Source organism: Olea europaea, unplaced genomic scaffold, assembly GCF_002742605.1.
Source record: "Olea europaea var. sylvestris unplaced genomic scaffold, O_europaea_v1 scaffold2090, whole genome shotgun sequence".
Classification (NCBI taxonomy): domain Eukaryota; kingdom Viridiplantae; phylum Streptophyta; class Magnoliopsida; order Lamiales; family Oleaceae; genus Olea; species Olea europaea.
In genome coordinates, this window is record NW_019238830.1 from 159,966 (window position 1) to 186,006 (window position 26,041).

The 26,041-nt window shown below is 38.2% G+C and overlaps 1 protein-coding gene across 2 annotated transcripts; it reads right to left on the reverse strand.

Moving 5' to 3' along the window:
* Positions 1-16,675: 16,675 nt before the first annotated feature.
* On the reverse strand, positions 16,676-20,557 carry LOC111380064 (F-box protein PP2-B11-like). Of its 2 annotated transcripts, none has more exons than XM_023003532.1 (3): positions 20,476-20,557; positions 17,560-17,648; positions 16,676-17,314 (listed from the first exon to the last, which is right to left on the reverse strand). In XM_023003532.1, the coding sequence occupies exons 1-3, from the start codon at positions 20,476-20,478 to the stop codon at positions 16,906-16,908; spliced, it is 501 nt and encodes a 166-aa protein (XP_022859300.1). In that variant the 5' UTR covers positions 20,479-20,557; the 3' UTR covers positions 16,676-16,905. The 2 variants fall into 2 exon arrangements, with proteins under 2 accessions (XP_022859300.1, XP_022859299.1); XM_023003531.1 differs by lacking the exon at positions 20,476-20,557 and adding an exon at positions 19,816-19,987.
* Positions 20,558-26,041: the final 5,484 nt, after the last annotated feature.

The window sequence follows — 26,041 nt, forward strand, 5'->3', positions numbered from 1 at the left end:
TCTCCAACCTTCGAAGTATGGTACCCAACTTACATAATTTTAAACATGTAAATATGGAGTCTCACATAGTGAAAATCGTTAATATGAAAGTTAAAATTGCACACAATTTTCAGTTGAATTGTAGAGAAGTGTTAAGTAATTTGACGATTTTGTCCTCCAATTTTAAGTTAATGAAAGTTGAGTGTGATTTTAAAGTTGATATTCATGATTTTGATCATTTAGGGATCCAAATTCACATATTCAAATAGATTAAAGATCTAGTACAACACTTTAAAGGTTGAAGATCCATAACCATGTAAAAGGTTGGGTATATCATCGGAATTAGGGATGAGCTCTCCAACTCCTCAAGTAGTCATGTGAAAATGACTTTACGATTTTCAAAAGTGAGGTTTTGATTTTCAACTTATTTAGCATTGTGAGATTGTTTCCCCAAGTGAGAAATCAACAACATCAATGTGTTCAAATTGTCAGTGATTTTCAAGTAAATAAAAGTTGGATGCCAAAATGGTTATATCGCTTAATGTTTTCAAAATTTTAACGTGAAAGTCACAAGGAATTTTAACCATCAAATTGTCGATTTTCATAAAGCAGGGACCCAATTTCACGAATTAAAATTTTTTTTTAAAGTCAAAACCCCAATGGTTGAATATTTGTCTTCACACAAAATTGTTGGTAGTCCACACTAATTTTTCAGTTTTTGTGAATTAACCATTTTTTTTATTATAAAAAAGTTAAATTCGATAAAAGTCTTAATACTTTACAGGTACGTATTAAGACAAATAAAATTATATTTAGAGCATGTTTGAACCACTTTCTTTCTTTAAAATGCATTTTGGAATAATATATTACTGAGGAATGTGTGGTTAAAAAAAATAAGAAAAGTTTTTTTAGTTTGTGAAAAATATTATTTCATTGAAGAATGTGTGGTTGAAAATAAGATTGAAAAAATGTATTTTGAAAATAATGATGACCAAATAAGGGCTTAATTGATTTGATTATATAATACGGCTCCTATTTGGTAGAAATTAAAATCAAAATTTTAATCTCATTGAAAGTCAACGTGATTTTTTTTTTTTTTTAATGTTTCAGTCCATTGTAAAATTATTTTTTATATCCCCTGGCACCACCTGTAGATAGAACTTCTGTTTTTAATCATATGGATACTTTGGTTCTTCTAAAGTATTTGCCAAAGAATTTATTGACTCCAAAAAATGTTGTCAACAGATGTCGGTCCCACCCGCGCACACGTAGGCAGATGTCCAACATGCTAAGATACGTAGACGGTCTAAAACGAGCAGTTCAAAGGGCGTGAGAGTCGACGTTGGACGGTGACGTTCGAAATCCACGGGTTGTTCGTGATCCGATTGTACAATAATTACCAACTGGTGTTCATAAATGTATATGTAAATGTGTATAAACTCGATTTGTGTATTGCAAGTAAATAAGAGAGAGTTGAGTAAAGTGTAGTACTTTGTATTGATTCTTGCATTAGCCTTTTGATGTCACACAAGGGAAGTATTTATAATAGTATATGTGAAATGGGAGCCCTTGGATGAGGTGGCACGTGGCCTCATCTCTTTGATTTAAACATCTTATCAGGCATGAGGTTTGACTTGCTAGCTTGTAGCACATTTATTGCTTGTGCAGAGCCCCCATACTAGTGACAAGACTTGACCTTCATGCTTATGACAAACGTTCCATCAATCATTTGAATAAGATCTTTATGCAGACGATATCTTGGGAGAAGTGAACATGGAGGACACTCCCTTGTGGTTCGGAGGCTCCTGCATCAGCTTCGGGGCTTCAACCATTTTACACAATACTTCCGCTTGAGGGCTTCAGCTATCTTCAGCATCATGGGCCTCGGCATGTGGACCTCGGGTACGATCATGGGCCTCGGTAAAAAGGCGCCTCGGCTAATGGACTTCGGCTTGAAGGGTTTCGGCCATTGCCCACCTCGACAATATATGTCACCTCGACTGGAATGCCACGTGGTTCGCCCTGAGTAGGCCATTGGCCTAGGTGGATTGACCAAGTATGACAACACGCAACAATAGTCCCCCAAGTCCAAGTATGGTCATTCATGTAATGCGTGGACTTTAATGAAGTAAAAATTGAAAGAATTTTTTGAACCCCAAATAATAGTCCTCGAAGTCCAAGTGTAGATATTTATATCAGAGTTGGAATTAGAAATGTGTTGCCGTGGGTGAACGATGAAGAGACCGAGACTGTGTTGATGTTGAAGACGAAACTGAGGTGGTTGTAAAATCAAACTTGACTTGTTGGTTGAATGTTGAAGTTGAAGCCGAGGTGGTTGAGAAACCAAACCTGCGAGGCTTGATAGCTGAATGTTGAAGAAAAAGTCGAGGTGGTTGGAAAACCGAACCTGCGAGACTTGTTGGCTGAATGTTGAAGTTGAAGCCGAGGTGGTTGGGAAACCGAACCTGACTTGTTGGCTGAATGTTGAAGTTGAAGTTGAGGTGGTTGGGAAACCGAACCTGCGAGGCTTAATGGCTGAATGTTGAAGTTGAAACCGAGGTGGTTGAGAAATCGAACCTGCGAGGTTTGTTGGCTGAATGTTGAAGAAGAAGCCGAGGTTCAATGGTAATGATTGTGCCTCGATAGCTGTGCTAATGATTTGATGTTTTGTGCTTATTTTTGAGGAAAAGTGGCTGAACCATTACGACTTTCAAGGCGTCTGCTGCCATCAAATTAAAAACACAATTATGATGGCAGCTGGAGCTTCTAGAAGCATACGCGTTGGATGGGGGCGTGTGGGAGGCACACTTGAATCTGAGGCGTAGGTTTGAAAAATCGTTTGAATTCAACGCCTCGGATTTGTTCGACAATGAAGGGCTTAGATTGACTGAGATTCGATCTAACGGCTTGGGTTCGTCCTAGACCTCTATAAGAGGTGAGAAAATTCTATTTTTCAGGATTTTTGAACACTTGCAATCTGATTCTCTCTCAAATCTTGAACTTTCCGGCGTCGAGGCTGCTTGTTCTTTGATTTTCCGGCCTATCTCCGTTTGCGTAGTTCTTCCCTTAGGTATTATTCCTAGAAAAGCCCTTTTTGTTGTGTTAATATTGTGAAATGAAGTCCACCTCGGGTAGGGAGCTGGTGACTGAAGCGTCCTTTGATTATGGGGTCAATCAGAGGGAGGATGTCGAGGCTGATAGGTACGCCATGACTGAGGAGCCAGTAGATTATACCGAAGAGTGGGGGCATCTAGGGTGCCTCCAAGTATGACGTGGAAGAGGTTGGGGGAGATTAGGGAGAGATACAGTGTCCCCCGTACTATAGAAATGTTAGTTCCCGAGCCGAACGAGCGGGCCTGCTATCCGAGGCCCGGTTGTGTGGCAGTCAGTGAATACCTGTTTAAGGCAGGTATGTGTCTTCCTCTGCACCCCTTCTTTAGGGAGGTGCTGAGGAATTTCATGTTGTCACCGACCTAGATTCTGCCAAATGGGTGGAGTTAGCTGGTCGGCTCGTACTTCTTGTGGAAGAAAGTGTCACTTGGAGAGGACATGCCTCTCCATGTATTCATGACCCTTTTCCAGCCCCGAGTCATAGGGAAGGAGTTTAGGGGGTGGTATTACCTTACACCTTGGGGGCCTTACGCACCATTTGTGGTGGGACTGCCTTCCACCATTAAAGGGTGGAAGGAGTCCTGGTTCTGGGTGCGAGGAAAGTGGAAGGCAGTGGAGGGGGACAAGGCCCTTTCTTGCACAGTGTCGACCCAGTACTACAAAGCTCGTGAGTCTCCCAGCCCCTGCTTGTACTTCTGAATTGAATACTTGAACTTTTCTAACTGTTGGGGCTTCCATTGCAGATAGTAGTACGAGGTTCGAGCTCAGCAAGGAAGAGTTCGAGGTGATAGAGGACATCTACAAGAGGGCTCTGAAGCTCCGCCACTTTGACCACTTGATCAACAGGGGTCGCTACTTCCTGGATTTTGGATTGATGGCTTCCAGAGGTACGAAGCTCCCACAGTTGTAAATTTTCTTATTCTTTTGTTTTGATACTGATGCACTGACCTGACATACTATGCAGATAAATTCAAGAGGAGGGAGTACATAGCTCCGGACATGGCTTCTATTCTGAAGGCCACGTCTACTGTCAAGGCGAGGCCCCTGAAGCCGGCTTCTAGTGGGGCTAAGGAGGTTCGAGGTAGGGTAAAACGCCTGTCCAAGGACAGCACCCCAAGGGTTTCAGAAGAGGAAACTCCTCAGAGATAGGAGAAGCCTAAGGAGCCTCGGGGTAAGGAAAAAGTTCCTGAGAAGGCGAAGAGGAGGAAGCTGGTGCACGTCACCAGCTCGTCAGGGAAATTTGGGACCTCAGTGTCCCACGAGGCTAAATCAACAGGCAGGCCGAAGCTGCTTGCGTCCGCCTCCAAAGCCATCAAAATAGAGATGGTCAGAAAGGCCGAGGCTGAGGAAGCCAGAGAGGAGGTTGTGAGGAGAGCTGCTGAGGAAGAGGCAGCAAAATAGAAGCCTGTTCGAGAGAAAGGGAAGTCTCCAAGCTTCCTAGCTGGAAGGGAGGAGACCTTGGCCCCAGCGTTAGTGGAGGCTCTTCCCTAGGAGGTCCAGAGCACCACAGAAATCTTTTACCGGTTCTGGACGGACAAGTGGCAGCTGCATACCTCCTCCTACGATGCCACCGACCTGACGAGGGCTTTGGTGACCCATAGCTTCAGAACCTTTGGCCTTGGACTTGAATGCAGGGAGGCCCTGAGTGATTTTCAGACAAGGACCCAGTCTTCGGAGGAGAAGAAGGCCTCCCTCGCAGAGGAGTTGAAGGCAGCTAAGGCCGAGGCGGAAAAAGCCAGGGCCCAGAAAGTTGAAGAATTGGCCAAACTTGAGTTTGCCTTGGCTCAAATTGAGGCCTTGAAAAAGGAAGTGTACGAGTCATAGTGCGAGGTGACCTCCTTGATAAAGAAGGTGGAGGTCTCCAATGAGCACCAAAAAGTGACTGCCGAGGCCCTGGAGAAGGCAAATGCCTCCTTGGCGTCATTGCAAGAGGCTTACCAGTTCTTGGAAGGCCAAATCAAGTGGTATGTGGATGATGCCTTCCACGCAAGAGAGGAGGCCCAACAGGCGAGGAAGGAGGTGGTGAAGGACTACGTCACCAACTTCCATAATATAGAGGAGTATAAGAGCTTCAGTGCTTACTGGAGAAACTTTACCTACACTGAGGTGATGGAGCGGGCAGAAGAACTGTATCCCAATTTGGATTTGGCTCAACTCAAGTCTGAATTCGTGGACGAGGTACGTCAGACCCCTACTGAGGAGGTACTGGGTGATGAAGCTGCTGAGGCAGAGGAGACAAATGCTGATGCTCAAGTTGCCGAAGCCCCAAGTGTTGAGGCACCTCCGCCATCTACCCAAACTTAAATTAGTTTTCTTTTCAGTCTTTTGAATGTAATGGCCTGAGGCCCATCTTTGTAATCTTTATTGAAGATCAATATGATGCCTTTTTGATTCATTGTTGTTTCTTTATCCAAGTGTATGCGCCTCGTTAAGCAAATGAACTTAAAAGTTGACAGAAGCACTAACTAAATAACTTTAACTTGGTACCTTAACTTCAATCACTTTAAACAACTGGATTGAACGACTATATGAGCGTTGGACTTAAGCAAATGAACTTTACTTAAGCATAATAACTGTATGAGCTTCGGACTTACGCAAATGAACTTTACTTATGCATAATAACTGTATGAGGCTCGGACTTAAGCAAGCCTCAGATTTAAGCAAATGAACTTTATTTAAGTATAACTGTATGGGCCTCGGAATGCACGTGTGGTGGCTTCTCCCATTGGCGTTCAGCCTGGCCAAAGGGAGGCATGTACTAGCGCCTCGGAGTTCAAGCGAGGTAGCCCAGAGATGGGACGCGAGCCTCTCCTCCGAGGTGACGACGCATCCCAAACATGGTGGATGGTGCAGCCATATTGAGGCTTCACCCCTTGGCGTTCAGCCTAGCCAAAGGGGGGCATGTACTAGCGCCTCGGAGTTTAAGCGAGGTGGCCCAGAGGTGGGACGCGAGCCTCTCCTCCGAGGTGACGACGCATCCCAGACATGGTCGATGGTGTAGCCTTGTTGAGGCTTCTCCCCTTGGCGTTCAGCCTGGCCAAAGGGAAACAGGTGCTAGCGCCTCGAAATTCGAGCGAGGTGGCCTAAAGGTGGGACGCGAGCCTCTCCTCCGAGGTGACGACGCATCCCAAACATGGTGGATGGTGCAGCCATGTTGAGGCTTCTCCCCTTGGCGTTCAACCTGGCCAAAGGAAGGCAGGTGCTAGGGCCTCGGAGTTCGAGCGAGGTGGTCCAGAGGTGGGACGCGAGCCTCTCCTCCGAGGTGACGATGCATCCCAGACATGGTGAATGGTGTAGCCATGTTGAGGCTTCTCTCCTTGGTGTTCAGCCTGGCCAAAGGGAGGCATGTGCTAGGGCCTCGGAGTTCAAGCGAGGTGGCCCAAAGGTGGGACGCGAGTCTCTCCTCCGAGGTGACGACGCATCCCAACACGTTAATTTAATCACTGAATTTTATTGAACCATAGAAATGTTACAAAGGCTGAGAAAGGTCATCCAGCAAGATAGTACATTTATTGGTAATAGATTCTTAGGTGTTCAATGTTCCATGGACGAGGTTGTGCCTTGCCGTTCACGTCTTTAATCCAGTAAGTCCCAGGTCGAACTTCTTCTCTGATTTTGTGTGGACCTTCCCAGTTCGGGCCTAGGGAACCGGAACCGGAACCAGGTTCTTTTGAGGACAGGAAGACCCTCTTGAGTACAAGGTCGTTGATTCGGAATGACCTCTTCTTAACTTTCAAGTTGAAGTACCTTGTCATCTTTCTCTGATATGTGTCGAGCTTCAATTGGAAGTCATCTCTTCTTTCTTCGATGAAGTCGAGGTTGCACCTCCGAAGCTCATCGTTGGTTATCTCGCTGAAGTGCAAACGTCTTGGAGATGGAAGTCCGACCTCTATAGGGCTCATCGCCTCAGTTTCATATGCCATGAGGAAGGGCGTTTTCCCTGTTAGGGTCCTCGTGGTGGTTCAAACCACCCAAAGGACTTGGGACAGCTCATCAACCCATGCCCCTTTTGATACATCAAACTTCCTTTTTAGGACGTGCTTGATTGTCTTGTTCACGGCCTCAACTTGGCCATTTGCTTGTGGGTGGTGAGGTGTGAAGAAGTGCTTTTTTATGCCGAGCTCTTCACATAATTCTCTAACCTTCTTATTGTCAAACTGTCTGCTATTGTCTGAGACAATTGAGTAGGGAATTCCGAACCGGCAAATAATATTTTTCCATAGGAACATGGAGGTGTTGGCTTCAGTGATTTTTGCCAGTGGTTTAGCTTCGACCCACTTTGTGAAGTAATCAATGGCCACAATTGCAAAATTTGCACCTTCTCTACCTTTAGATAGGGGACCTATGAGGTCCACACCCCATTTTGAGAAAGGCCAGGGGCTGGAGACAACGGTCAAATCCTACGATGGTTGTCTTTGCACAGGAGAGAAGCGCTGGCATTTATCGCATTTTCGTACAAACTCGAGGGCGTCCCGTTTTAGGGTAGGCCAGTAGTGCCCCTGCCTCAATATTTTTTGTGCCAGAGATAGACCTTCGGAGTGGTTGCCACACACACTCTCGTGGACTTCTCTTAATATGTAGGTAGCCTCTTCTCCTCCGACACACTGTAAAAGTGGAGAGGAGAAGCTCCTCTTGTAGAGAATGTCATCAATGAAGACGAAGTGGGCTGACCTCCTCCTTAGCTTGTAAGCCTCATTCTTGTTAGTGGGCAGTACCTGGTCTTTGAGGTATGCTATGATTGGCTACATCCAGGTGGGAGTTCCAGCAACCCACATTACAGTAGGGGCCTCGGTCGAAGGCAAGAGAAGGTGCTCAATAGGTACTACTGTGAGTAGCTCTGAGTCCTTGCTACGAGCCAGCTTCAAGAGTGCATCCGCATGTGCATTTTCGACGCGGGGGATCTGGATCAACTCAAACTTTTCGAAGGATGGGATGAGGTTCATCACCATTTTCAGATAGGAGGCCATCGTTTTGTCTTTGGCTGAGAAGTTACCATTGACTTGGCTAACAACCAGCGGGGAGTCACTACTGATGAGTAGCCTCTTTACTTGCATTTCTGTGGCCAGCTTGAGGCCCGCAAGAAGTGCCTCATATTCTGCAGCATTATTGGTAGCTTTGAATCCGAACCTCACCGTTGAGGTGAGTTTGTGACCTTCAGGGCTGATGAGGATAACCCCGGCACCTGAGCCGACATCTTCAACTGACCCATTGACGAAGAGGTTCCACGTGGGGGGCTCGGCGGGTTCCATGATTTCATCCACCTCGGGTAGGTTGGCGAATTCAGCCAAAAGTCAGCCAAGGCTTGCCCTTTGATGGCTGCCCTAGCCTTGAACACAAGGTCAAATTCACTTAGTTTCACTGCCCATTTCAATAACCTTCCTGAGGCATCGGGCTTTTGGAGTACCTACCTCAGGGAAAAGTTCGTCAGGATATGGATGGTGTAAGCTTGGAAGTAGGGTCTCAATTTCTTAGAGGTCGTGATCAAGGCCAAAACGAGCTTCTCCATATCGAGGTAACGGGTTTCTGGCGATAGGAGCGATTTACTTGTGTAGTATACGGGGAGTTGGGTGGACCCTTCTTCCCGTACCAGAACCGAGCTGATGGCCTCATTGGAGACGGTCAAATATAGTTGTAGGATATCACCGGGCTTTGGTTTGGAGAGGAGGGAGGCCTGCCCCAGGTGCCCTTTCAGGCATTGGAAGATCTCTTCACATTCCTCAATGCACTGAAATTTCTTCTTAGCCTTCAGCACTTTGAAAAATGGGAGGCATTTGTCCGTAGCTTTGGAGACGAAGTGGCTAAGTGCGGCCACTCGCCCGATAAGACTTTGCACCTCCTTTGGCTTTTGGGGGGACCTTATCTTGCATAGAGCCTCAATCTTCTCGGGGTTGGCCTCAATTCCTCGTTGGTTGACCATGTACCCCAAGAACTTGCCTTGAGGCTATTCCAAAGGCGCACTTGAGGGGGTTGAGCCTCATCCTATACCTTTTTAGGATTTGGAAAGTGCTGTTGAGGTGTGTTATGTGGTCCTCAGCCTCCAAACTTTTTACTAGCATGTCGTCCACGTAGACCTCCATTGTTTTGCCAATGAGGTCCATAAACATCTTGTTTACAACTCTTTGGTAGGTCGCTCCGGCATTTTTCAACCCAAAGGGCATCATTCTATAATAATAGAGGCCTCGGTCCGTGACGAAAGAGGTGTGCTCTTCATCGGCCGGGTGCATGGGGATTTGGTTGTAGCCGGAGTATGCATCCATAAAGCTCAACAACTCGTGCCCAGCCGTAAAATCTACCAATTGGTCGATCCTGGGGAGTGGAAAGCTGTCTTTCGGGCAACCTCCATTGAGGTTGGTAAAGTCGATGCACACCCTCCATTTGCCGTTGTGTTTCTTAACTAAAACCGGGTTGGAGACCCACTTCGGGTAGGTTGTCTCCCTGATGAAGCCGTTTTGGATGAGCTTCTGAACCTCTTCCTTCAGGGCTTCGTACCTCTCAGGATTGAGGGCTCTCCTTTTTTATCTGGGGCGGGGCAAGCTTAGGATCGATTTTCAGGTGGTGACAGCTGACCTCGGAGTCTATGCCTATCATGTCCTCATGCCTCCAAGCAAAGACATCAAGGTTCCTGCCTAGGAAATCATTAATCTTTTCCTTCAAAATGTTGGATAGGCATTTGCCTACCTTCAGCACCTTTGATGGGTCTCAGGGATCTACCGAGAAGCTCTCCAGCTCCTCTACTGGGGATGCTTGAGGCTCGTGTTCCATTATGCGGAGGTCAATCTCATCGATGACCAGCACCTCCGGATTAGGTGGTGCGTTGATCATATCAACATCTTCTTGTTCGGTGGGAGCATTACCTGGAACATCAGCCATGACCACATCAGCTATGATTACATGGACGTCCCAGGGCCCTCCCTTCTTGATGGAGCTTAGATAGCACTCTCTCGAGCCTCTTTGGTTTCCTCTCATCATTGCCACCCCATTTTCCGTCGGGAATTTCATGCATAGGTGGTGGATGGAGGTGACTGCTCCCAATTCCTTTAGGGCTAGTCTACCTAACACTCCATGGTAAGCCGACCGGCTGTCGATAATGAGGAACTCCATGAAGTTCATCATTTTTTGTGGGGATTTTCCCATCTCCACTGCAAGTGTTATCTTTCCCCTCGGAGTGATGCTATTTCTGGTGAATCCGTACAATGGAGTGGTGGTGGGCTTCAACTGATGATCCAATATCATCTTGTTAAAGGTGGATCCGAATAGAATGTTGACGGAGCTGCCGTTGTCAACTAACATTCGTTTGAGCCCATTCTGGGCTATGACAGCCCTCACCACAAGTGCATCGCAATGGGGGTAATGAACTCCTTCGGCGTCTTCCTGGGTGAAGACAGTGGGTGGAACTTGGTTTCTTCGAGAGCTACTATCCACAATGTAGCTTGTCAAAGGGGGGGTGTTTAGCCTCTCGAGCGTAATTCCTTTTGGCGCTTCGTGTTTCACTGCCAACATACGGGCCTCCAAATATGGTAACCACCTCGTGGATAGGGGCCTCATCTTGAGCTTGCCAATTTCTTCGGTGCCTACGCCCTTCCCTGGGCCTCTCTGCATCATGCTCCCTTCGTCGTGGGGATACATCCCTTTGACGGGGAGCGGCCTCCTCACGCCCACGTCGGTTGTCGTGCCTGGGCGGGGGCCTGTTCGCCTAGGACGAATCATGTCTGTCTCTAGCGGGTTTCTGTCGGGAACAATGTGCATAGTCTCTGCAATCCGCTGTGTCATGCCCGTAGGACTTGTGGTGTACACAGTATCCTGGGGGGTTCAGATTTGACCTATTTCTAGGTCTTGAACCTCGACCTCGGCCTTTCCCCCGACGGGGTCCCTGCTGGGCCACCATCTTATGAGGGGTCAGTAATCAGGTTTACATCTTCATATGCTAAGGTAGGAACCGCATTCAAAGTGGTGGTGGCAAGTGTTTGGCCAGAGTTCTCATTTCCGGTCTGGTTCATTTGGTAGCTCATCAGGTGGGAGGTCGGGCCTCTACCACGCTGTCTTTGAGGAGGTGGGAGCCTCTACTTGCCTTGTTCCTATGCTCAATCAATTCTTCATTGATGATCTCCCTTCTCATCATTTCGAGTAGGGTGTCATAGGTAGTGAGGTCTTGATTCTACACGTCCCTCCAGAATAGGGTATTCATGTTCAAACCTCCCCTCAATGCCTATAGTGACTCTCGGTCAGTGACTTGTATGCAGTACATCATCTCATCGGTGAAGCGTGATAAGAAGCTCTTTAGGGACTCCCCATGTGCTTATCTCATGTCTTGGAGACGTTGGATGTGGGCCTTTCCTTCTTTGCTCACCGCGAACCTCTTCAAGAATGTTGTCTTGAACTCGGGGCAGCTTCTAATGCTCCCAGGTGGCAATTTGCTATACCAAATTTCAGCCGCTCCACTAAGTGTTAAATGGAAGGCTCTACACTTCACGACTGGGATGGCGCCCCTTAGGCTCGTGTGAGTTTTATAAGCATTCAAGTGCTTCTCCGGGTCACCTCTTCAGTCATACTTTGGTATTTTTGGCATAACATAGTGGCTCGAGACCTAGGCATTCCTTAGTTCCCTTGAGAATAGTAGATTCTCATCATCATCGTCCAAGTCGCAGGACCTCTACTGTTCATCAGAGTCGTACTCATCAACCTCATACCTTAGTTGTTTGTGAGAGGTTTTGGGGCGGTCCCTAGCCTTTTCCTCCCTCCTCTGCTACCTATTTCTAGGCGGAGCAACATGGGGGACATTTTCATACCTTCTCTTCGGCTGCTGGGGAATTGGAGGTGGAGGAGGTGGCCTTGTCCAATGCTGTTGAGCCTGTTTTTGCCTGAGCCTCGGTTCGCCGGGGCTGATTCTGTCAAAAACACTTCCTGTCCTCCTATGTCTTGGATCTTGCTCATACGAAGGTGGGAAATTATCATGGCTCATTTGGACCTCGGTGGGTCGGCCAGAAGAGTAGTTGGAAGAAACATCAACTTTCACTTCCCTTTCAAATGGGCTTCCACCTCGGCCATAGTCTGGCGAGGCAGTTCTATGACTTTGGGCCATAAGCTCCCTCATAGCCAAGTTTTGGCTAGCAATATCCCTCATGTTAGCTGCCATGACGGCCATTTCTCTTAATAGTCATGCCGTCGCATGCATCCCACCTCTTCTTTGGTGGTGGTGGAGTCTCCGCCGAACTGCTGGGGCAGCGAGCTGAGGAGGCACATTCGTGTTTTCTCTTACCCTCCTGAGGGGAGTATCTTCATTGGAGCTCATTTTCTTTTGTTAGACTTCAGATTTTGCTAAGTAATGGGGCTTCCTCTTGTTCTTTTTCAAGAACAAATCCTTTTTCAAGGGGATTGCCCATGTTTTTTCAGTAAGCTTTTACCAAAAGGTTGCTCGTGGTTATGGTATGGTTTCCCACAGACAGCGCCAATCTGTTAACCCCAAAAAATGTTACCAACAGATGCCGGTCCCACCCTCGCACACGTGGGCAAATGTCCAACACGCTAAGACACGTGGACGGTCTAAAACGAGCACTTCGAAGGGCGTGGGAGTAGCCCAACGACACGGGACGGTGACGTTAGGAATCCGGCGGGTTGTTTGTGATCCGATTGTACAATAATTACCAACCGGTGTTCATAAATGTATATGTAAATGTGTAGAAACTCGATTTGTGTATTGCAAGTAAATGAGAGAGAGTTGGGTAAAGTGTAGTTCTTTGTATTGATTCTTGCATTAGCCTTTTGATGTTACACAAGGGAAGTATTTATAGTGGTATATGTGAAATGGGAGCCCTTGGATGAGGTTGCATGTGGCCTTATCTCTTTGATTTAAACATCTTGTCAGGCATGAGGTTTGACTTGCTAGCTTGCAGCGCATTTATTGTTTGTGCAGAGCCTCCATACTAATGACAAGACTTGACCTTTATTCTTATGACAAACGTTCCATCAATCATTCGAATAAGATCTTTATACAGACGATCTCTTAGGAGAAGTGAACATGGAGGACACTCCCTTGTGGTTCGGAGGCTCCTGCATCAGTTTCGGGGCTTCGGCCATTTCACACAATACTTCCGCTTGAGGGTTTCAGCTATCTTCAACTAGTTTCAGCTAGGGGTGGGGACGGGTCGGTTTGGTTCGGTTCTCTTTAGAATCGAACCGAACCAAAATTTTCGGGTATTTAGTAAATGGAACCGTCGAGTCCAAATATAATTATGGAACCGTTCGGATTCGGTTCCGTTCGGTTCTATATTATAATTAAAATTTTTAACATTTATAACAACATTATATAAATACAACTAATGATATATTCAATGGTTTTGGAATGCCATAAACTAGTAGACTGCCTTGTTAAAATGATCACTACGGTCAAAGTTTCGATCGGCAGAGGTCGCAACTTCGATCGTAGGTCACAACATCGATCGACGATTGTATAGGTTTTGAAATGTCAGCGAGGCTGCGAGAGTGAGTGCAAGAGTCGAAACAACGTTATGCACTTTAGTCTAGGTGTTTAGAGTTATTTAGTGGATTGGATCTTGTTGGGCTAAGAAATGAAACAATAAAATGGGTAATGGGGCCAAAAATTAAAAAATTAGAAATGAAACAAGTTATTGGGCCAAAAATTTGGATTTAGAAATTGTTAATTTGTTAATTTGTTTAGAAAAAATTAAAATTAAAATAATTTGATTTACTTAATATAAAAAAAATTAGAAATATTCGGTTCTTATTCCGTTCTTCGGTTCTTGGTCTAGAACCGAGAACCGAACCGTACCTGTCGGTTCTCAATTCAGATACCCGTTCGGATATTTAATTTGACAAGAACCGTCGGGTTTGGTTCAGTTCGGTTCAGGTTCGGTTCGGGAGATTTGTCCAGCCCTAGTTTCAGTATCATGGCTTCAGTTCATGGGCCTCGACATGTGGACCTCGAGTGCGTTCACAGGCCTCGGGGAAATGGCGCCTCGACTAGTGAACTTCGGCTTGAAGGGCTTCGGTCATTGCCCACCTCGACAATATATGTCACTTCGGCTGAAGTGCCACGTAATTCGACCTGAGTGGACCATTGACTCAGATGGATTGACCAAGTATGACAACACGCAACAGAATTCATGCAACACGATTTCATCAAGGTTGGAATTAAATTGAAATGAGTTGACAACTCTTCTTTTCCGTCTAGATAAAACAAATGAATTGGTTTGTCAGAAAATTTGATTAATCCTCGTTAAGAAAAATCCAAGTTTAAATCCTTGAATTAAATTTTTGAGCAAGTTATACCGTACTTTGGGAGGAACAATTCGGTGTTTACTTTTTATTATACTGCACACGTAGCCTATAAGAACATCTTTAAAAGACTCCATATTTATTAAGAGTATTTTTAAATTTAAAGAATATATATATATATATTTTTTGTATATAATCCAACTGAAATCTTTATTTTGGCTCTTTATTATTTTTTTTAAACATTTATTGATTTCTCCATACCTTTTATTTAATATAATTTTTTATATGTCTATGGCCCATCAATTCAAGTATAATTTGAATAATTTAATAAAAATATAGTACTGAAATATGTAGCATATTAAATTCAATCTTTATAAAATTAAAATTAAAATATCGAGTAAGTTTGGTCACTCCTTTTATTTTAAAAAGTTATAATATAGTCTTTTATATCTTATTTTTAAGCATTCACTCTTTAAAATAGATAATACCTTTTGTTTAGAAGTTCTCCTGAAGATGTTCTAATAACATAAACAAATTAAAATGGGTAAATAGCATCAAACTTCCCTATCTTTTATTGTCATTATGCAAAATGTTCCTACTTTTCATTTTTTGACATTTTCATCCCTATTTCCACTTTTTCATTGTGCAAAAGATCATTTTTCATCCATTTTTTCAATAAAAAGATAATTTTACTCAGCTATTCAAATAAAACAAAAAGAAAGGAAATGAAGGAATAAAGAACTAATTGTAACAATAGTCCCAAATTTTAAAAAAAATTACAGATTCATCACAAATATATAATTGAAAATCAAAACAAAAAACAAAAAAAAATAAATCCACATCTGCAAGGAAACAAGTGTACGTTGTGCATTGAGGGTAGGGATGATGTTGAATCCGCTTTATTAAAACTTGATTCGTCTTCTTCTCCTAATGCCGCCTCTATATGCATACCATCTGCTTCTAGGACCACTCACCTTGTCTCCCTCGATATTTTTCGGGGGTTTACAGTCGCGGTAACTTTCCATCTCCACACCACTAATTCATCTGCTTGCATCTTCAGATTTCTTTGAGGTCTATCAATTTGTGGGCATAAGCAGTATGGGATACTAATTGTAGCATTTAAGGTCAAAGTGCATCAGACATCTGTGTTGCCTATTAGAATAATGTAGAGAGAAAAACGAGCCATTTTTGTTTTGTTTTGATTTTTAATTATATATTTGCGATTAATTTGTAATTTTTTCAAAATTTAGGACCATTGTTTCAATTAGTTCTTTATCCTTTCATTTCTTCTCTTTTTGTTATATTTGAATAGGAGGGTAAAATCATTTTTTTATTGGAAAAATGGATAAAAATAACCTTTTGCGCAATGAAAGATAAAAATAGTGATGTAAATTCCAAAAAATTAAAGGCATGGATGTTTTTGCACAATGAAATTAAAAGATAGGCACGTTTAAATTAAAACACCCTTTTCATTGTCACATAATCTATACGTCTGGTTTTTTGAAAGTAAAGAAACCATTTATTTTTTTTAAGGGGTTGGAGAGAGATGGGGTAGACTTTTGTGATTGTGAATGATACTACAATACAGGTGGTATTTGGGTCTCGGCAATCATTATTGGTGTTTAATATGCTTTACTTGATCATTATTGTAACGACGAGACTATTATTCTCCCTTGTTCTTTTTAAACTTAAGGGCCTACTTGAGAGTTTTTTCATCGATTTTGACCTTTGAAACAGGTGCTTGTTCCTTTTTTAACAATTCAAAATCAATGCAATGTAATTGGGGTGTATTTCTCAACCCTTCAAATCATTGGTTTTTGGGCCGTTATTCAAATTTTCTTCCACTTTTACTATCTGCTAAATAATTATTCTCAATCCACATGTTTAAGATAACTTGTAAACAAAAATTCAATACTAAAAAATTACTTTATAATTAAAAAAAATTACTTACAATATTCAATTTTGTGTAAAAATGTTTTAAAAAAAAACCATTATTAAGATAGAAATTCGCTTAAAAAAAAGTTATTTATATGTAAAAAATTCTCTTACGTATTAGAAATTATTTTTAAGTACAATATTAACTTATAACTATAAAATTCACTTAGAAATAAAATATTACTTATAACTTAAAATTTAATTATAAATAAATATTTCACTTTTAAATTAAAAATTAACTTATATGTAAAAAAATCACTTATAAGTAAAATATCACTTACGAATAAAAAATTTATACATTTAAATTGAAAATTTTATTAAGGGCATATGTAAAAAGCTTCTAAAATCATTGGATAATAAGTACTTTCAAGCATAAGTTGGATTGTTTTAAAAATCACTCAAAATCAGATTCCTCATAAACATTGAAAATCGGTAGATTAAAAATGTCCCCATAATGGGTACCCAAAACTCTAAAAGAGAATGCAAAAGATCGATGACTTAATATAAAATATCATATTAGTTCAGACCCAAACAAGTCTTTTATCCACAGGAAAACCATGGAAAAACACATATGAAATAGCACTTTAATTAGACACTTGTCAGGTTTATTTATAATAGTAGAGCATAATATTAGGACAAATATTTGTTCTATTCAATCGGACGAACTTCAATTCCTTTCACAATAAGACCAGACTTCGGATTGAGTTTGTTCTTCTCAAAGAGTCGCATTCTTACCATACCTTCATCTCCCTCTTCATAGGTGAAATCTCCAAGTTTAATCTCCTTCCACCCATATTTTAGAGGTTGTGGAACCTGTCCAAAATCATCAGCTTCTTTTTTATCGACAAGGAATATAGTGGCACCCCGATTATATGTTCCAGCAACTATGTCCCCAACATACCTAACGGTTGCTTTGGCTTGCTCGAGCCCCTTCGACCCTTCTTTGAGCATGAACACAAGATAGGCATTATAACGTGTTTTTTTAACCAAGTTTTTTACATCTATCTTCCCAATAATACTCAGCAAGGTCGCATGTCGGAGCTCAGCCACCACAATGCTACACATATATGCAACCAAGATATAATTTGCTCATCATCATCGGTGAAATTTAAAAATTGTTTATCATTGTATGTATAAGCATTTGTACATGTATAAAAACCACCTCGTCTATATTGTTAGACATGGGATAAACTTATTTACTTCATTAGATAAAGGAAAAATAATAATCAACATACTGAGAGAGAGAGAGAGAGAGAGAGAGAGAGAGAGAGAGAGAGAGAGAGAGAGAGAGAGAGAGAGAACCTTGTACAATCTGGAGGATGAGTCAATATCCAACTTTCTTGGTCCTTTATCCCTGTAATAGTAAGCTCCGGTGCTGGTATCCACTTGCTCTGAGCAAAACCATCGTCAATTGTAAGAAAAAATGTCTATATATATCTTTTAATTTAATAGAAATAATTTTCAATTTTAAATATAACCTACACAAATTAGATACAAACTTAAAAGTTCAAGAATTAAGTTCCTTGTACAAAAATGTTTTGATAGAAAGTTCGACGGATGTTGAGGTGGCATGCACCTTAGCCCTTTATTTGAATTTATAATAATGCTAAGTGTACATCCTTTGATTTATGATAAGTACAATTTGTGCACTTATTTAAACCGTATTATTAAACTTTTATGTCGTCAATTTATTAATTTCTATTTAATTTGGGTTAATTTTATTTTTTTTCAGTGACGAACTCGTTCAAAGCAAATGGAGAAGGGTGAAGAACAAATTGGCCGTTGGAGGGAAAGTTTGGGAATCAAGTTCTACACTTTGAAAATTCAAGGACTTGACTTGAACTAAAGAAAGGCATTGGTTGCATAATTAATTGAGTTCAAGGATTAAATTGTATGATTTTAAAGACAATTGGAATTGGAGTCGGAGGAATTAATTGGGCTGCTAGGGTATATATAATAGACACGCACGGAAAGCCGAGAGGAGAGTATTAGAGGGCAGCCAATTTTCTCTTATACACACAGACGAGAGCTGCTTGGGGGACTTGGGAGGAAACATCAAACAAGGTCGGCAACTGCTGAAATATATATACAAATCGGCGGCTGCAAAGGAGGAGACAAGAACAAACAAAAGAAAAAAATCGAGGAGGTTGCCGGAAATTGGTTTTTCAATTGGAAGAACATTACAAGTGGCTGACTTGGATTCTCTGACCAAAAGAATTGCTGTCTCTGTAATGCACACAACAAAGGAGGCTGAATTAATCATATAAAAACACAAAAAAAGGGGTAGCTTCTAGGAGAGTTCGGCAGTTTGAGGAAATAGAGAAAAACGTGGGCTGCAACATATATATTTACACAAACATGGGCAGCTTTTGAAGAGACAAAAAGGGACAAGAATTGAGGCTGCTGGTTGACAAATATATACATATATATACGCGCAGACAGAGAGGGAGAAAGGGAGAATTACAATAACAGATTTGGAAGGAAGAAAAGGAAAACACAAATATGACAAAGACGTGATCACGGCAGCGTCACTTTGGAAATTAATTACGCTTTGTCAATTACTCGGTGATGTTCAAACTTCATTTCATTAATTCCGACCCTATGTTAGGCTAATTTTTCATATTGGTAGGGTGTGATAAACCCTTATTATGAAGTTTTTAGTTCAAATAATTAAATTGACGTTAATTTGTTTAATTGTTTGGATTTTTATTATGGTTTAATTTGTTTTTCAATTAATTGGCCATTAATTGAATTGTTTGTGAATTTTATTATCATCGAGAGAGGTAATAAGATTGTTAGCACATATTAATAAATATCATGAGGTTCGATAGATGATAGAAATATACATTTATGCTTTACATGATTATTAAAGATGTTCTAACTCCTTTAATCCATTTATCATGCTCGCATCTTCCATCGAGAGATAGGAATGTCACATGAGGGGAATAAATTTGATAACTGTTGAGAGAGATTTCAATTAAAATAAGAACATTGACCAACAAGTATGATTTCAAATTGTCAATTTAAATTTTGAACTAAAAAATTGAGTGGTAAGGGGGATTCCACATTTTAGCAATACTTCTCGCAAATTTCATAAATTTTTACTTAGCTTCCAATTTAAATGCTAGATTTAATATTGTTTAGTCACGACTTGATTTTGCTATTCGATTAAGGGCGTTGTTAATTTTAACTGGATCGAACACACAGTCCTCGTGGGTTCGACACTCTACACACTATTATATTACTTATTCACGATCTCGTCCACTTGGGGGTAATCAATTGACCAATTTTCATCTTTGTGTATACTCCATTGGAATTCAAAAACTGCTGGGCAATAAATTTTTTTTTTCTAAATTGTCCAACCATGTGTCGTCACACAGTACAATGTCAAAAATAATGTAAGAAAATATGTACATGTAGCATGAGTGTTGAATTTATGAAGTTTAAATCATGCGCTAAGGTGCATGCCACTTCAACATTTGTCAAAAAAGCTATCGAAAAATTTGTATAAGTAGCTGAGTTCAAAATTCAATACAAGAATGAAAATATTATACATACCATTGTGCTTTGTATCAACACCTCTACATCTCCCTTATCACTCTCACTCTATGAATCCCTCGTTACCATAATATCATGTATTTATAGGGATATGGAAATGTATATACCAATGGCAAATGTGTGAGTATTTTGCCTTATCAACGACTCCCTTTCCCCTTGTCTCTCTCATTATAAGAATTAGCTCTATATACAAAAGGATAAATAGTAAAAAAGAAAGGCATGGCCAGCTTTTCTCCTGTATCTCTCGTTATAGGAATCCACTCTTTATATGAGGATAAATAGGAATAAAGAAAGGAAAGACCTTCATTTTCCTTGTCTTTCTCGTTATGGGAATCCACTACTCATATAAGGATAAATAGGAGTAACTGATATCAAATCATTCGAGCATTTCATAAGTGACCATTAGTGCTGTCAAGAATTCTCATCAAGAATCAACTTTTTGCATTTTTCATTTGGTATGATTAAAGAGAATCTAGAAAAGAATAATGTATGTTTTTTAAAAGAATAATGCTATCTAGCATCTATGATTGTTGAATTTATGAAGTTCAAACCAAGCGCTTAGGTGCATGCCACTTCAACATTTGTCAAAGAAGCGGTAAAAAAAACCGTACAAGTAACAGAGTTCAAAGTTCAATACAAGAATGAATATTTAATACATACCATTGTGCTTTGTACCAATGCCTCCACTTCTCCCTTATCTCTCTCACACTATATGAATCCCTCTTTATCATAATATCATGTATATATAGGGATATGGAAATGCATGTACCAATAGTGAATGTGTGAATATTATGCTTTATCCACGACTTGCTTTCCCTTGTCTCTCTCATCATATGAATTAACTCTATGTATAAAAGGATAAGTAGGGGGATAAAGAAAGGCATGAGTAGCTTTTCTCATGTATCTGTTGTTGTGAGAATCCACTTTCTATGTGACGATAAATAGATATAAATAAAGGCAAGACCTTCATTTTCGTTGTCCCTCTCGTTATGGGAATCCACTACTCATATAAGGATAAATAGGAGTAATTGATATCAAATCTTTCGAGCATTTCACGAGTGACTATTAGTACTGTCAAAAATTCTCATCAAGAATCAACTTTTTGCATTTTAGATTTGGTATGATTAAAGAGAATCTAGAAAAGAATAATGAATGCTTTTTAAAAGAATAATGTTATCTAACACCATAGTAAAATATCGATCTTGGTAGATGAAAATATATATTAAGAACAATAATTAAGTGAGTACTATATTTTTTACATTTAATTAGATATAATTGGACCTATAATTGGAACTGGTTGAAGCTCCAACTTGACCCATTTTTGTCAACTCCTAGTAATAAAAATTCTACCATACAGATTTTGTCCATCCCTAACACAAGAAAAAAGGGTGAATCGTGAATCAAGCTCGGAATTAATTGGCACTACTAAAACGATCCTTAATGAATGCAACATTTTAGTTTTGACCCCATAAATATACAAAATTTAAATATTTTTCACATTCCATCTTTGTATTTAATATCAGATGAAAGGCTAAATATGCACCCACAATATTTTCTTACCAGTGCAATAAATTTTAACAACATGAAATGTTTATAACCTTTGCTCATTGTTACATTTATGTTTCTAACTTTTTGAAATCTCATTTTTATCATCAACCTTCCACAAATTAGTACATTCTTTTTTTGTCCAAAAAGTCCGTTAAACAGTGGATGATATATGTGTGTGTGTGTGTGTAGGTGTAAATAATGTATATTTTTGTAAATGTAAGAAGTTTTTAGTAATTGTAATACTTCCATTGTCTTTCAATAAGAAACTTAATCCTATAATGAAATCTGTATCTTTAATATTTAAGGGTCTAACCCATACAGAATCTTTTGGTAAAGTATATTCTATGCTTCTACCACAATTTGTTTCAAAACTAATTTTGCTATTTGATTGTAATAAGTCTGTATAAGTATATAATTCTCCATTCATTTGTTGTGCTTCTATTGATTTTTCTGAATGTATTATGTATTGTTTTGGTATTAACTTCTTATTAATTATACAATTAATACATCTTGAGTCTATTAGTCCTAAACACTTTATTTCATATTGTCCTATTCTTATGTAACATTTTACCTTAATATTTTTAAATTTTTCTGGATTACATATTAGCTGAACATATTCTTTATTTTGAATTTGTTCTTCTATTTCTATTGTTTTGCCTTTATTATTATGTTCTATTATTTCTATTTTGTTTATTATTAATTTTTACATTTCTTCTAAACTTTCAATTCTTTTTCTAAGAACTTTTATTTATGAAATTTCAATTTTTTCTCTTAAAATTTCTGCATTGATTTCTTTTTTTTTTTCAATAAGGTTTTTTCCTTCTAAACACTTTATATATGCTTTTTTTATAACATTCTAAACATTTAGCTCTAAATTTTCTTACTGGATCCCGATTACATAAGTAACAAGCTATATTATTTGCTCCTTTATATTTTTGCCAATTATGTAAACATTCTATTATTAAATTATTCATTAAATTAAATTCTTCTTCTAATTCTGATTCTTCTTGTATTCTAAAATTTGAGAATTCATCTCTTATTTCATAATCAGATTCCTTATTTTCTTCTGCATTTTTATCTTCTATTGATATAATACTATAAATAGATTCTATGTGGAGTAAAAATATCTTTACAAAATTTATAATTTGTCTTCTTTATTTGTTTTTGAATTTGTAATTCTACACATTTATCTTCTAGACATCTTATTACATGTTGTATTATTTGTCATATACTCCATTATTTTTCTGGTTCTTCTTTTACTGGCACTAAATTATTCCATTTTTCTGTAATTTCTAATCCTAATGGTCCTAGTAATTTATTAAATAATTTATTACCAATATCTTGATTAAATGTATTTCCTGATATTGAAGTTAAATAATGATATTCATTTAAAAATTTCTTAACATATCTTCCTTTAGTCCATTTATAAAGATTAAGTTGTTCTAAATCTCTCATAGCTTTTCTTTGTATACTCATATGTCCTGAATTTGGGTTTGGTCCTGTTATTAATATCTGTATTTTATTAACAAAATTATATGGATTACTTCCCATATTAACTAATTGTTCAAATTCTTCTTTCTTTTCTAATTTAAATGCTCCCCACATAATTTTTACACTTTCTCCTAAAAATGTTTCTAAATATCTATACATATCTAAAACTTCCATTTCTTGAACATTTTTAATATAATAGCCTATTATAGTATTCTTCCATACATCTATTACATTATTCCATGTCTGTGGATCATGTGCTGTAATATTTAAAATTTGTGCTTTATGGTCTGATTGAAATTCTATTTTCTTTTCTAAGGGTCTTTCACTTCCTTTTGCTATATATTTTTCTTCTGTATTATTATATAAGGGATAAGCTCCTCTTGGGGGAAATCATCCACCATAAATCATTGCTTCATGTTTAATTGTTTTATCAAAAAGAGTATCTCCAAAAGTTCTATATGTATTTGAATCTTCCATAAGTTCTTTTGTATAACTTAAATCCGAATTTTCTGAATCATTATCTTTTTTAATAATTCCTATTCTTATATTCTGTTCTTGGTCATAATATAGGTATTCATATTCTTTTACCATCTTATTAATATACACTTGATCTTCAAGCTCTAATAATTCTTTTTTATCTAAATTCATTCCTAATTCTTTTGGATAAATTATTCTATCAAGTTCTTCATCCATTAACTCTATATGAACTTGATCTTGATATGGTTCATTTTGTTCTTCTTCAGGATTAGATTCTTCTTCAAAATTATTTTGTCTTTCTACTTGATTATAATCTAAAAATCTTAAACTAGTTCTTCCATGAATATCTTTATAGGTTAATGCTTCCTGTGGTGCTATAATTGTTTCTTGATTTTCTAGAAATTTCTCCATATCCCATTCTAATCCTGCTAACTGTTCTGATTAATATTCTTTAGGTTTAACCATATTAATTCCTTTACTACTCATTAAATTTACTACTTTATCTATGTAAATTTTATATTTTGTTTGGGAATTATTTGAACATCTTCCTAAAAATCCTATACTAATTAATAAATTGTCTCCATTTTCTACCTCTTCATATCCTTTAGTTTGAATTCCTATATTAATCTTATCTGAAAAATCTTTAATTGTTAATAAAAAATCCGAATTACAATAAATTATTCCATTATTATTGTTCATATCTACTTCTGTACTAGTAATTATACTCTTATCTATATTATTAATTCTTTCATCATATATAGTAACTAAAACCTTACGTCCTAAATTTTTTCTCATTAATCCTTTTATTCCTATGACTATTAATCCTAAATGCATTAATCTAAAATTTTTCTTTTTTAATTCTCTTTAGAATCTTCTGATATTAAATTTAATTTTCTTACTTGATTTCCTACACACTGAACTGATAAATCTATCGTGTCTGAAAAATTGTGTTCTTGTTTCAAAAATTCCTTTGTTATATAATATTTTGGGTTAAGAATTCTTAATCCATTAGTCTGAAATCATAAATAATCTTGTTGAGGGTCTATGATTTCTTCTATATTTTGGTTATATTGTACTGGTCTATTCAAAACTCTTTCTATTATATTTCTGCTTATACTTGAAGTACTACTTCTGGATGTAGATGCTTCTTCATTATTTCTATTAATTTCATTTATTGTTCTAGATCTTCCTAAGAAAGGATTTGTACTCATCTTGAAAACTTATATTCTTTAGGTAATTTTCTAGTTACTTTCTCTTTTCCTGTTTCTTTAAAGCTTAAATTTTCTAGTGTATTTGTTAAAGCTTTTAAATCTTTTTCTACACTTGACGTAGATGTTATTTCTATTTCTTTAGATTTATTAAAATCTAAAATTCTTTTTATTTCTATTAAATCTACTTTAGATGCCACTTTTTCTAATTTAACAAGTTTTTCCAAAATACTTGAATTTTGATTTTTAATATAATCTAATGATTCTTTTATATTTCTTATTTCTTGATCCCTAGGACTAATATTTTCTTTAATTATTTCTAAATAATTAAATGTCTTTTTATTTTCTGATTCTAAATTTTTTGATAAATTTATAATTAAATCTATCAAGCAATTCTGACTTGGATCTTCTGAAAATAAACTATGTAATTTATGCTTATTATTTAAATTACACTTAATTATATTATTATCTACTGTCTGTACTTTTTTACTGGTATTTTTTAAATCTAAGTCTAGATAACCTAACTGTCTTTTTGTTTCGAGTTTAATATAAATTCTAATTCACTACAGACTTCTTCTAAAATATATATATGTTTATATTCTTCAATTAATATCTTTTTAATTATATTTTCTCTTATTTCAACAGGTAAGTATCTAACAACTTTTAAAATTTCTAAAAGTTCAATTAAATGTTTACTATAAGTTCCTACTACGTTATCTTCTTCAAAGTAACCACAAATATCTTTACTATATTTTACTTGATAAGTTAATCTATTCTTATTTCTTATACCTGTAAGTTCTAAGAGTATAAAATCTAGTTCCAGTTTCTACTTCCTAATTGCTCTGATACCAAAAAGAGGGGCAGGGCTGTTAAAAACTGCTGTTGTAGTAAAGCTGTTGAAAAAAATGATGTTTTTCTTAATTAAACTTAAAACCTACTCAGTACTCTCCTTAGTTTTTTGTAATTTTTTCTAAGAATTCTCTATAAATCCTTTTTTTTCACCACCTAAGACATATAAACTTGAACCTGATTTTCCTTTTTAAGGTTAGGCGTGACACTCCCTTAAAAAATTCCTAGATTAATTTATCCATTTCCCCAGCATTTCAAAAAACATCAAAAGGCTCACTCCAGCCAACAGTTTTCACCTATCTGGGTCACTTAGGATTAATATAAAAATAGTATGACTTCTGAAAATCAAGTTATGCTTTTATTATATGCATAGAATGCAATGAAAACAAAACAAATATTTACTTGAAAAACATAAAAATATTTACTTCAAAACATAAATCATAAATCAGAAATTTATAAATTCATCTTAGAAGTTTACAATCTGTGTACTCTCTGCTATCTAAAAAAACCTTTGAAACCTCTCATCCAGAAAAATTCTCAATCAAAAAATATTGTACAGCAGAATTACTCTTGTGAATATCTAAGGTATTCCTTTATACTCTAAAAGTTTTTATTCAGAACTTTAGGGACTTATATATATATATATATATATA

Excerpts from the sequence above, each read along its gene's own strand:
- LOC111380064 (XM_023003532.1), bottom strand. Across the intron at positions 17,315-17,559 it reads CATCCTCCAGATTGTACAAG|CATTGTGGTGGCTGAGCTCC; the intron begins GTTCTCTCTCTC and ends ATATATGTGTAG.